A 13,683-nucleotide genomic window follows, 5' to 3' on the forward strand; every position below is an offset into this window, starting at 1 on the left:
AATTCTCTCCCCCATCCCACCACGGGGCAGGGCAGGGGAGTGAGCAAGCAGCTGTGTGGTGCTCAGCTGCCAACTGAGGTTAAACCATGACACTATCACAGCATAAGAACAAAAATACTTTTCAAAGTTGATCAACATATTCACCAACTAAAACCTGGGAGCTACTGTTCCTCCACAGAAGATAAAGAAAAGATTCACATAGGGGAGAAACAGCTGAAGCATAGACATTTATATGGAAAATAAAAATTCATTTGCTGTCGTATTTTCCATGTCAGAATAAGCAAAAACAGTAGCAACTTAGAGCCTCCAGTGTTCATCCTCTCTTATACTTGCAGTGATCAGGGCACTATCATCTCTCGCTTCCCAATTATTTCATTTACTATAGGCAGACAAAACTTCAGCAGTTTACAAACTTTATAAAACAATCATTAATACTAAAAGCACAAGAACAGTGTAAGGACAACCTGTGTCATACCTGAAGCAAACCATATTTGGTCTCCACATCATAAAGTTTGTATTCTTTAATGTCAGATGGTAAAGGAGAAGGTAGGTTGTCCCAGCTGCCAAGAACATTAGCTAAACTTGCACAGACTGGTTCTGTACAAAATGCCAAGCAATCCCTGTAGAGGAAATACATAAAAACATTTCTTTTAAATAAATGTAATAAATCTCTTGATTGTGAATAAAGAACCATATCAACATCATATTATACATTACCAGAGCACTTGGTGCTACCTAAAACCATGTTATATTTCAGGGTTTGAATTCTTGTAAGTAATATGATACTAAAGAGAAATATATAAATATCTGAAGTATTAACAAAATATTAGAATTGTTATTTTATTCTCTAACGTTCACATACACCACTAATGATGCACATAATCCTTCATTAAAAGTTTTAACAAAACAATGCTTTTCTTGTCCTGATCCAGGAAAATCAAACAAATAATTCTTACTATTATTAAAACTTGTAAAATAAGGCTTTTAGCTGTGCCTAAAATTGACACGTCCCTGACTGAAGCAACACTTAATGTGATCAGACAATGATCAGAAGCAAAATTAATAAAATGTAAGGTAGCACCTGAATATTCTTTTACTTTGCAAATGAATAGAAGAGGTACAAACACAAATACACTTGTTGTATGAACTGCAGTTTGCATGTGAAGTGACTGTTTTCTAAATTATTTTATCTATTGTTTTCTTCATGAAAAACTACAGGTCTTGTTTATGCATTTTTGTGTCAACAGTTTTGAAAAGCACAAATGAAGCAAACTTCCACACATAAAGTGGACTGGTTGTAACACTGTGCTTCAATATTTCAAATTTTGAAGTCCTGAAAACAATGTACGTCTCAATTTCACAAACTTCATGTAACATAGACAGAGTCATTCTTTATATCTACATTCTTCATACTGGTCTGCACAGCACTGGAGGCCCTGGACAGTCATTGCACCTCACTTCTTAATTGTTTTAAAGTTTTTTTGGAGAAAGCATTATATGGACGGTAGTACACATACCTGCTTTAAGGATGAGTAATTCATGAGAATGCTAAATACTGCATCAGTATGAACACAGAAAACTGAGACTGAGTAACAGTAATAAAGATGTATTTTTGAATATAAATTTATAGGCAAGAAGACAGAAGCCTAACTTTTTGTTCATTCCATAAAAATATCACAGAAGACGCAATGCTTCAGCATCAATCTACCACAGTTTTTATGTATCTCAATAATTAACAAGCTTGCTCTTTGAAGTAAAATAAGGCTGATGAAACATGCAAACCTCTTATTACTCATCCAGATTTTAGTTTTACTTTAGTTTTTATCTACTGCCTTTCTGAAGGAAAAACAACTGAAAATTAAAATACATTGAATCATAAGTGTCAGCCAACCTGACAGAACTTCTTTGCTTGGCTTCCTCGCTACCATTTTGTTAACGCCATCCCTTTCATGTTTCTATTAACACAACTAGGGCTATAAATCTTGTTTCTCTAGTAATCACAAGGAAGAGTCAGAGCACAGAAAGACAAAGTCCTTCATTTTCAATCTGACTTCAACTTAACCATGGACCTTCTACATTTAGTTACGGTTAAGGCACAGATGATAGAAAATACCTAGGGAATAGTTATTCAGTGGTTTTCGTAACATAAACTCTGCTGTTGTTTTGAGAGAATAAAAAGATGGCTGTTTATTTTTTACCTTAGGAGCTAATTAAATAAGGACCCAAACCAGAGTAACGGAAGGATGGGGCAAATCGAATTAAAGCAATTGAATATTGCAAAACCTGATGTCTGCCATACAGTGCAGCTTCTTTAACAGTTCCCTGAATAATATCAAAATGAAATTCAGAGTAACATAATAAAAAGAAAACAAGTTAAAAATAAAAGTGATGGCCAAAAATGCATACGCTTTGGGAAAAACTGCAACAGATGGAATGTCTAGTAAATTAAGTATCTGGAACTCTTCACACTACTACTATTTTTAATGGGTAGTAATAGCATTATGAGTGAACTTATAATTTGGCTTTTTTATCCTTTTCTCCAATAACAAGTTAAACATATAATAATATTGTTCATGTGTGCTGTTACTGGAATTCAAGACCAGTTGTAAGTAAATGTATTTATATAAAATATTTAGTATAAAGAGTTATTAATTATTTAAATGCACGTAAAAATGTATACATCATAATATATAATATATATATTTATATTAAATAAAATTATATTGAATACCAATTATTTGGAGCCGAAACATTCTATTAATAGTGGAAAAGCTACCTACAGGCTAGGGTCAGAAAGGTATGGCCTTTCTTTCTGTATCTACTTCAGCTATGCAGGTACACCAAGTATCTGTTTGCCTCACAAAGGAGGAATAAAGGGTGACTTGCAAGCAGTTCAACACAACTGTATGTTACTTTGGAGACACAAAAAAAGACCAGATACAATCTAGCCAGAAGGAGCCCACAACAGATTTCTTCAAGAATAAGCACTCTGGAAAGACAAGCAATTCTGGAGAAATCTCACAGCATGCTTACACAAGGTTACACACACAAATATTCTAAGCAAACTTCTCTTTTATGAACCCACTCCAAAAACCGTTACATCAGTTTCTGGCACAGCAAGCAACTGGACAGGTTTTGTGCTACTGGTGTTTCTACCAGTAGCTGAGCGTGCCGAGTATGGAAAGAAGAACAACTGGAGCAAAACATAGGGCATTACTAAAAACTCATGGAGAACTCTAACATAACTACACTGTTAATTTTACTCAAAAGTCTGAAATTCTTCACAAAAAGAACACCAAAGCGTTCTTAACACTCCAACGTATGAATCAGCCTTTTCTTCTGAAGTGCAGAGTTCAGGGAAAAAATAATTACCGATGCAGTTGCTGAGTCAATCAAAATACTGTGACATTTTTAGGAAGAAACCTGGGGTATACTCTGGGATTCACTTGCATACACTATGACTGAGATGACCCTAGGTCATTTAGCATGTAATAGTTTATTTACTGTTGTAGAGCACTGAGAGCTGTCTTCAACTACCTAATTAATCTTCCTTTTGTGAGGGGCACACTGAACCATAGGGGCAATGACAGCTTTGAACCCTTGTTAATGCAAAATATGTTTAGTACTGGAGGAAAGATATATATGAATATGCAAGTGTCATTTAATCTAAGAAATCTTTCCCCAGGTAGGCATCGCAAAGATGAAGAAGCATTCCTACAGTATTCTCAGCTCCTAGAAGCTAGTACATTTGGAAAAATGCAGGTTAACAGACACAATCAAAAATGTAGAAGTTTGAAAGGTAACGTACATGAATCGTTATTAGGCTGCCATTTAGAAAAACTACTTTGGAAAAAAAAACTTTAAAACCTTCATGATCTTCCTCAGTGGGATCAGGATCAGCTTTTTATTTTAACATGAAACCTTCATTTTATTCGTTAGATTTTAGTGTGCTGTTACGACTACAGTTGAATGATAAATCTATAAGACTAACCCATTATTGTGCCTAGTGACCAACCTTACATAAATCAAAAAAGCACTACAAAAACACACTGAATTTTGTCTCCCTCGATTGGCATTTGAGGACCTTTTAAACACATATGTGGCCGCAACACATACAATTTACCTAAAATCTTCAATCTCACAAGTACATACATCTCATAAATGGAACAAAGGTATGAACAACCTTTTGAAAGGAAACAATTTTTAAGAGAGTTCTTTGAAAGTGAAATTAATTGAACTACCAAATTTTCATGCTGTAAGGGTCATGTGTAGCCTTATAGCTGCAACTGGACTAAGATCATGCAATAGATTATTGATTAGATTCACTAGATTCACACCAGAAATGCATCCTATGGCTCGGGGGGAAAAAAATCTGAGGGTGGGGTGAAACCATTCTCACATGAGTAAATACAGTAAACTTGAATCTCATCATATGTGTGTGTTGAATGTTCCAGATATTTTATGTCCAATAACAAAACAATGATTAAGAAAGTCTGTTCTAAACTTTACTACAGCTTACCTGGATTCTTCCAATGGATGTTGAACAGTAAGTAGTCGAGGGTGTCGAAGCCTGGTTAGCTGTTGAACACCTCGTTTTAAAGAATCAATAATCTGATCCTTTTCAAATTTTTGATACTTGTCTATTAGCTTCTTATCAAAGACAAAAACAGCCACTTCCTAGAAATAAGCAACAAAATTCACTCGGTATATAACAATAGCCAAAAACAAGCCTATATACAGAGTTACATACACACACACACGCATTTTTTGAATCCACAGTACAATCCCACTAATGCAATAAGTATTTCAATGTATATGTATATGTATATAAACCTATTGTATCCACTTTATCCCAGTCATAATCACGCAGGTTACTGTATATAACCTCTGGAATATATATTTTAAGAGTTAAGGTACTACTGCTCCTTGTCTTACAAACAGTAATACATAAACTATAACCACTATCTACATAGTGACAAAGCAGCAGATCCACAGTACAGAAATCAGCTTGATTTTAAGTAGATAAAAGCATTTACATCAACTATGAAAAATTAAAATATTCTGAGCATATATGCATTAATTTGGCATTAAATATATCAAGTGGTGCTTTATTAAACCAGACCCTGCCTCAGCATTCTGCTCCAAACAAGTATGATCTATATATAACTAGACATTCATGAAAGATAATTTATAGTCATGGTAATCAATTAATCTGATCAGACCATTCACATGATAAAGCATTAAGAATTTTTTAATGCTTAAACATGTGTAAAAAGAAGTCCCAGAAATGCAGTAGATGTTAAAAACACAGAAAATAGTTCTTCCAACCAACCTCTGCAAATGGAGTGGGAGAAAATTAAGAAATTTATATGAAACTTGAAAGATAATTTATAGTCATGGTAATCAATTAATCTGATCAGACCATTCACATGATAAAGCATTAAGAATTTTTTAATGCTTAAACATGTGTAAAAAGAAGTCCCAGAAATGCAGTAGATGTTAAAAACACAGAAAATAGTTCTTCCAACCAACCTCTGCAAATGGAGTGGGAGAAAATTAAGAAATTTATATGAAACTTTGAAATTACAGAAGTGGATGCGAAATAAAAAATTAGATTACATCACCATCATGGAAGCCATTAAAGAGAAATAAATCAATAGAAGAAAAAAGGAATTAAAAACTTTATCATGAAACAGAGAATTTCTTATACTCCTACAACAGCATTATGAATAATAATAAAGGTCAGAAACAAGGAGAAAATAGTACAGAAATACAGTTTTCAGTCCCAAGAGGAAGTCTATGCTCTTGTACTGCACATTTTATAACCACTATCTAATTAAAGTCTCACAGGAACAGTTACATTATTGATTTAAAAAACAAAGCCTTCTAGATATAGGCTATATAAAAAAAGAAATTCAGTCCAATACACAAAAAATTGGTTTATATATTTTAGCTGGTACCTGTTTCATTAAGCCATTAGCAGGTGAACATCTATAACTAACTCAACTAAGTACGCTTTTCTTGCTTCTGTCCATACCAGCTCCCTGCTCCAACTCCTAAGTGTGATGGATCAAACATTAACACTGACACAAGGCAGGGAGGAACCAATGACAGGGGATGGAAACATACGCTATGCCCACTATTTAAAAAATACACATTTTCCAGTACACAGTGTGAATGTATTGAGCAGTACGTGACCACTAACAAAATTTCAAACTAATACAGCACTTCTGAAAGCACTTCTGTTTAATGACAAGTCAAAAGAATCAGAAAGCGAGTATTTAAATCGGATAGTATGGGACATCAGCTATGGTTTTAATATTTTATGATGGCTATAAATAAGTTCTATTGGTGCTTGCTGCAATCCTGCATGGTTTGTTTGAAGTTTGACAGAACTTTTACATATCCAAAATTAGCTCACATATAAGTATGTATATGAAATTGTAGTATTCTAGGTATGAAAATGATTGCTATCACATTGATTTTGTAGACTTAGTTATTGTGGAGTGTCAAGAATCAAAATAATTTGAGCTGTGTGACAACTTGCTTTAAATACCTTCATTTTCATGTAACACATTTGATACAAGAAGAAAGCATACAGTCATCTCTGCTCATGGACACTAAAATGTTAAATGTGTTCTGATATTAGTAATTCAAAATATGGCATTCTGAAATTCAATTCCATAATTAACATCGATTTTTATATGCAGAATGCCATATCAACAATATAGTATCTTAACGCCCATAAGTCACCAGATATTATTGTACAGAAGAATGAAGAGATAGCTGAGTCATGGGCCATAGAACACACTTTCAATGCACAAAAATTACTGAAACCATATAGTATGCTTGGAAACAGTTAAAAGTGTTCATGGTTTTATGCTGCGTGAACCAAATAACCCTGTCAAATTTTGACCATGAACACATTATTTCTGTTATTCCTTTTCTGTTTTACAAGAACTGATTGATATTCAACCCCAAGAAGGAGGGCTACTGACTATAGCTGATAGGGATTCCATTTCCTGTAATTACTTTCATGGAAACTTACTGAGATGAAAGCCAGCAAAGGCTTACATAGTTACTACTTCTTTCCACAGAAAGCTCTAGGGGAGCTTCCACTTTGTTTTTTTCATTTTATAGGTTCAAAGGAAGAGTAGCTTCCTCCTGCAGATGACTACTTGTTATTTAATTCTGCAGTTGTGTCGTAATTCCAACTTTGTGATACAAAAATAAATTTAACATAAAAAGACTAAAATATATTAAAGAAATACAACTGCTCTCCACAAAGAAAGGTCGTAATTCACTTTGTGATACAAAAATAAATTTAACATAAAAAGACTAAAATATATTAAAGAAATACAACTGCTCTCCACAAAGAAAGTGAAAAAGTAGAGACAAAACAACCCTTATCTTTAACAACACAAATTTTCATTCATTATGTGATAGAAAGCACACACACCTTGCTCAACATGCTCTTGTCTCAACACAGTATACTGGTAACGCCACTACCTGGGTTAGGAAGTATGGACAAGTATGTAGGGGACTAGACTGGCCACTCAAGAGATCTAAGTTTAAATCTCAGTTCTGTTCACAAACATGAGATAGTCTGCACCTTCTGTCTCACCTCCCACGTGTTTAAGCCAAGTGCTTTACTTCGAAGTGGTGTTAGGTAAAGCTCAGTGGTGACATTTAGACAGCTGTATGTTATGATGTGTACCGTGTAAATATTTGCCAGGATGAAGACCTTCAAGAAAACATCTGTTGTTACTGCCAAGAATTTAGAATTTTTAACATGAATCACTGAAAAGATCAGTGTTTAAGTTCTGCAATGCCTTTGCCAAGGAATTAAATGTCACCTATGCAAACAGGAATAAGCATTGTACACAACATGCAACACACAGGACATGGTTTAACTGGGCTATAACCATATTAACTCATCTAGAACACTTTTAGACACTGAACAGAAAAATGTAAATAAGAACTCTTTGATTGTGCTTGTGTATTTCAGGGGAATCCTGTTGACCATTGTCCCAAAGACCTGGTATTCACTAATATACCCCTTCATAAAGGTTTTTTTATCCTTGTAGTTTTAATCACTAAATGCCCCAAGTTCTTTTTCCCAGCTTCTTTGGGCAGTTTTCCTTTCTACTGGGTCTGGCTGAGATGGAGTTAACTCTCTTCATAGCATCCCATATGGTGCTGTATTTTAGATTTGTGGCTAAAACAGTGTTTATAACACAGCAATGTTTTGGCTATCGCTGAACAGTCCTTGCACAGGGTCAAGGCTTTCTCTTTTTCCCCACTCGGCCCCCACATGGAGTAGGCCGTGGGTAGGCAGGAGACTGGGGGCTATTCCATATCATATAACATCATGCTCAGTGATAAAAACTAGGGTAGAGGAAGAAGGGGGTTTTTGGCTTCCAAGGTGGCTGTTGTTTGGAGACTAGCTTGAGCATCAGTCTGTCTGTGTGATGTGGTGAGCAATTTGCTTTGCTTTGCTTCATTTCCCTCCCCCCTTCCTTCACCTATTAAGCTGTCTGGATCTTGACCTATGAGTTTTCTTACTTTTCTTCTTTCTATTTTCTGCCCCCATCCTGCTGGGGGAGTGGAAGTGAGTGAGTAGCTGTGTGGGTGCTTGGTCGCTGGTCAGTGTCAACCCACCACATCCTCCAAGCCCATTTGCAATCCTGCATTCCTTATGAAACACACATCAGTTTGAAACACACACTGACAGTTTAAAATACGTGTCCTTATCTACCCACGTAAACACCTTATAAACCAGAGAATGCAAAAATCCTGTTCCTATCTTAGCCAATGCAACTGCTAAAAAAAAAAAAAAAAAAAGAAAGAAAGAAAAGAAGGGGAGAAGGGGGGAAGAGAGAGAAATAATTCTCCCTAACCAGAAAAAGGCAACCAGGCAACCAAGGCATGCCACGCTTTCTCTCCTGTCCCCAAGAGAAAGGCAAGAATTCAGAAAGACACTGGGTTTGTGTGTCGAAAGAGATGCAAACAAAACTAGAAAGTATTTCTAAATTAAAGGCTCTAAAAGCTGTGGAAATGTAATGATAATGGAATAGCAATACCTCTTCCTATTCATCTCATTGCATTCTGAGAAAGCATGTTAACAATATCTGTAAAGCATTCAAGCACCATAGCGATGAATGCTACAGAAACTCAAATCCTTCTATTTTCAATGACATTTTGAATAGTGTGGAGTAACAATGCCGGAGACGATGCACAGAACAACAAGGAAGAAAAAAAACACAAAATATTTAATAACTACAGTTTACCATCTATCCTGTGAACTGAATGATGCAGTGCTTTCCTGGAAAAAAATTAAATGTGATCATATTAAAGACTAAGTCATGAACATAAAAGCAAAGGAAATTTTAAGGTAGCAGTCAGAGTGCTTGATTTTAGAAACTTTATGTTTGTTTTCCCTTTCGTTTTTGTTCTCTATTTTACCCATATGCACTCACGCATTTTTTTAATTAATAATCAAATGTAACTCAATATGCAAACACATGATGTATTACCAAAGCCTCCCACTATGCAAAGCAAAATAGTCTCTGACCTAAAATACTGGAAAGCCTTCCAGTATTACTCTGGTCTTTTGCCAGAAAAATATTTTCCTCCAGCTTTTGGGGGGTTTATTTTTAGAAGCTTGCCAATGTTTTTTTATAACCCTACTTTCCCATCAGTTTGTTTCAGTCATAAGGTATACAATACAACTATTTCAGTTTTAAAATGAGTTAGCCTTTAAAGTTTGAATAGTAGGAAGCTTTCATTTCAGAGCTACTGTATGCACAGCCAAAACAACAGAAAGCTGACTTACCTACCATTAATGTATTTAGTACTACCACAATAAAAGTTAAACACAACTACAGTAATCTTGAAGTGCAAACCATTATCTCCTTAATTCTGCTAGTTTTTACTACTGAGCTGCCAACAAGAACATTAAGTGACCTTACCCTATCTATTTCTTTATGATTGCACTTTCTAAGCAGAAAAAAGGACAAGTGCCCTATTATGCCAGAAAAAAATATAAGTGCATAAAGACTAAGTTAACAAATCCAAGATGAGCAGAAATACATACTGTAAAATTAGCAACATGTTACTTCATGTATTCACATATAACCAGAAAGACTCATAAATCTTTCAAACAAACAGCAGCAAATCAGCTATCAAAGAGCACCAGACAAACATATGCACACGGGTAAGTAATTTCCTCACATTCTGTTAGGTTGTTATTCAGTCACTTACAAAGTAAGCAAGAAAAGACAAGACACATTAAAAAAAAATAAATACGTAAACATTCAGAAATCCAGGAAAACCAGCAAGGCAGGAACCAAGTGGAACTCTGAAAAGAGGAATAAAATCATACATATCTACTGTCACCAGAGATGGAATATTTGCAACTGTCCACGGACTTAAAATAGGAACCAAATTAATCCATATTTGAAATCTTAACTTCAGCTGACCAACTTCTGTAAGACTGCTGACTTCCATTTGTCCTGAGAACAAAATTTCTGATCAGCTCTATTGCTGTAATGCTAAGACTTCAAATTTAGCTATTTTATCTGGCTACAATGACTTAAATTATTACTTGTGTTGTTGTAAAGTGACAACAACACGGGCAATTAAGCCCTTACATCCTGCTTGTCTGATCACAATACATATTTTCTGTAAAAAAGTTAAGTGTTTGTAGCTTCAAATTAGATATACACACTTGCAATAGAGCAAATATGTGCATCACTTCACAAAAGTGCCTGCGACCACTTGGAAAATGACAGCCAGCCACTTGCATATTGCCCAGCCAACATTCAAAAGGTACGTGCAAAAGAAATAAAAAATAATGTTAAAGAGCAGATATATTGCAACACAACACAACATAAACTGTTTGTATTGCTGCGTAGTTTTATTTTGCAATGGCAAACTGAATGTCGACATGATGTTACCTAACTGGTAATATTAATAATGAATGGTAATTGCACGTCAAATCACCAGCCATCTAAAATTCCCTGCAGTACAACTGCTGCTGTATTTTTAATGACTAATGATGGCATACAAATGTACAGATGTTAATCAGGGTTTACAGAGATACTGCAGGATCACATGTAGTAACACCTGAACTAGAACTCTGCAAAATGAGTTTTCAGAACACCCATTCAAAGCTTGAAAAACATGATTGACAGGAACCAAGGTACATATACTCTATCAATTAGGCAGTGAAAGAAACTTGCTACAACACTCCAGACCTTAAAGCTACACCTGGTCAAATGCTTACTGGGCACAGAGATTCTATAAAACCTATCAAAACTACCATACTTTCAATGTTACCACTTCTTTGTATAGTTGAGTAAGACCAAGACAGACCCCAGTTGGTACACTGGGTAAATTCAGTAAATACTAGATGTATAGAGTTCTGCAACAGCTAGACAGATGCTTGAGAATATGGCTAAAGTACCTGCTTAACATTATCCAGATTCTGTCACAATCAGATCACACATTCTCCACAGATTATTTATTCTGCATAGTATATTTGTTCTCTATTTGCTACAGTTTATTTTCCTACCATCTAACAGATTGTATATGTTTTCCAAAGTTATTCCTTTGTGTCCATTTCTTTTTGGTACATCTGTAGCAAGCTGATTCATTGTCTCAGTGACTTCACATCACTTCAACATCAAGTTTAACTGAAGGCCATAACTTATTAACAGTTCTATTTACTCATTGAAAATTCTATTGCCTCTCCAAGTTTGAAAAAAAGACTTTTCACATTTCTCCAGTACAACAAAATCATTTTCTATAATAACAGAAACTCTGTTTCTGGCAAACCTTCTTCCAAAGTCACAATCCCACTTTCCTTTACACGTGACTTCAAATGAGTCAAAAGTTTATATACTTGTGCTCCAAACCCTAATACTTTTAAGGAAACTAAAAGGGAACAATACTGATCTGAAAGCAGCACAGGGAAGGCACAACTCACTTCCTTCACAACATCCTCCTCTATCCCATGCCTTCCTGTTCTGTATCTCATGACCTAACATTTCTAAGCCCTCAATTTCTGTATGGCAGCTGAGCAAAAAACTACAGTCTCTTTTGCTGAGAACAAATGATGGCACACTTCACAATTATGTTAAACTGTAAAAAGCCAGTACTGCTGCCAAAAAAAGCTGCAAGGTAAAACAAATTGGGGAATCGATCCATGTTTAAACAAACTTCTTCCTTCTTGTCAGATCACTTCTAACTCAGATTAATTCTCGATCTTGGTCTCAAATTGTATGCTATGAATGCAGAACCACTTCCTTCTCCAGCAGTGAAGGCTTAAAGCAATTACCACCTATGTAGCTAAGAACATTATATTTAAATAATGTTGAGTTCTTCGTTTCATTTTACTTATACTACTACCCTTAGCATTAGTCTGCCCAGCTGGATTTTGTTTTTAAATGGCACTTACCAACTGCTACCTATCAGTCTGTTATCTAATGCTTATAAACTTAGGGCTTTACTTGACAACCCACCTGTTTCGTTGATTTTTTAGTTCCATTAAATATCTTCCAAGCAAGACCATTACCACCACTGGCAATATGTCGGCCAACATCAAATTCCCTGGTAACAGGATTTCCCATGACTGCACTGGTGACATCAGCCGTTACCTTTGTAACGGTACTCTTCAATTTATTCAGCATGGACTCCATTGTCTCAACTGTGCACCAATGTATTATCCTACAAAGACAAGAAAAAAGTCTCACAGTCCTCTCACAATTTCTGTTAACATAAGACACATGTTGAAAACTATAACATCTAACCAAGGATCCAATAGGATACAGGAGTAACCCACAAAAAGAATACTGAAACACAACTTCCAGGGCTTTGCAGTTACACATACTCACACTGCATACACATATCTGTGTGTGCATGCCTGGGGATTATATGTCATTGCTTCTACCCCTCCTCAAAAACTTCTGAATCTCTTGATCATTTCTCATTAGATACAACAAAGCAATTAAGGATTGAGAAATTCAACCATTTCTTGAAAACAGGTAATTGAAGAAAGCAGAGAATCTATAAACTGCTCCCATGAAGGGAAATGTTCACACCTTGTATAACAATATAAATCAACAAAGAGAACCAAATCTGAAGGAAACCAGGCTCCTTTAATTCCAGTGCTCATGGAACTACATATTTTCTGAAAGGAAGGATTGCCTAAGATCCCAGACCAACAAAAGAATAGATGTGTATTATACAGAAGACAAGTAAAAAGTGTTCTTTCCAACACTGTGCTTGTCAAAATACAAGCTCAAAATTCAGTATTTTACCCATCAGACTGCTGACATTACTATTTGTATGATCTAAAAGTATCAACGCTTAAGTATTAATCAGTTGCTGCAGGGGAAGGAAAAAAGAAACCATCTTTTTCTTTATTTTAACAAAATTGTACAAGGAAGTAGTTTACATCACCTTGCAAATTTAAGAGCTAAAAGACTGTGGCAGCTTACAATTTAGTTCATCTTCCCCTGCAGTGTGTACTTCCAGACCAACAAAAGAATAGATGTGTATTATACAGAAGACAAGTAAAAAGTGTTCTTTCCAACACTGTGCTTGTCAAAATACAAGCTCAAAATTCAGTATTTTACCCATCAGACTGCTGACATTACTATTTGTATGATCTAAGTATCA

General features: G+C 35.3%; 1 protein-coding gene across 1 annotated transcript in view; it reads right to left on the reverse strand.

The window, feature by feature from the left end:
• Window positions 1-12,701, reverse strand: part of SCYL2 (SCY1 like pseudokinase 2) — a 38,574-nt gene extending 25,873 nt beyond the window's left edge. Inside the window, exons 1-3 of the mRNA XM_009284169.1 lie at window positions 12,525-12,701; window positions 4,520-4,677; window positions 476-620 (exon numbers count right to left, since the gene is read on the reverse strand). Coding sequence (XP_009282444.1) covers window positions 476-620; window positions 4,520-4,677; window positions 12,525-12,701 — 480 coding nt within the window. The remainder of the gene's footprint in view (window positions 1-475; window positions 621-4,519; window positions 4,678-12,524) is intronic.
• Window positions 12,702-13,683: the final 982 nt, after the last annotated feature.

The sequence above is a fragment of the Aptenodytes forsteri genome, unplaced genomic scaffold (genome assembly GCF_000699145.1).
Source record: "Aptenodytes forsteri isolate BGI_AS27 unplaced genomic scaffold, ASM69914v1 Scaffold60, whole genome shotgun sequence".
NCBI lineage: Eukaryota > Metazoa > Chordata > Aves > Sphenisciformes > Spheniscidae > Aptenodytes > Aptenodytes forsteri.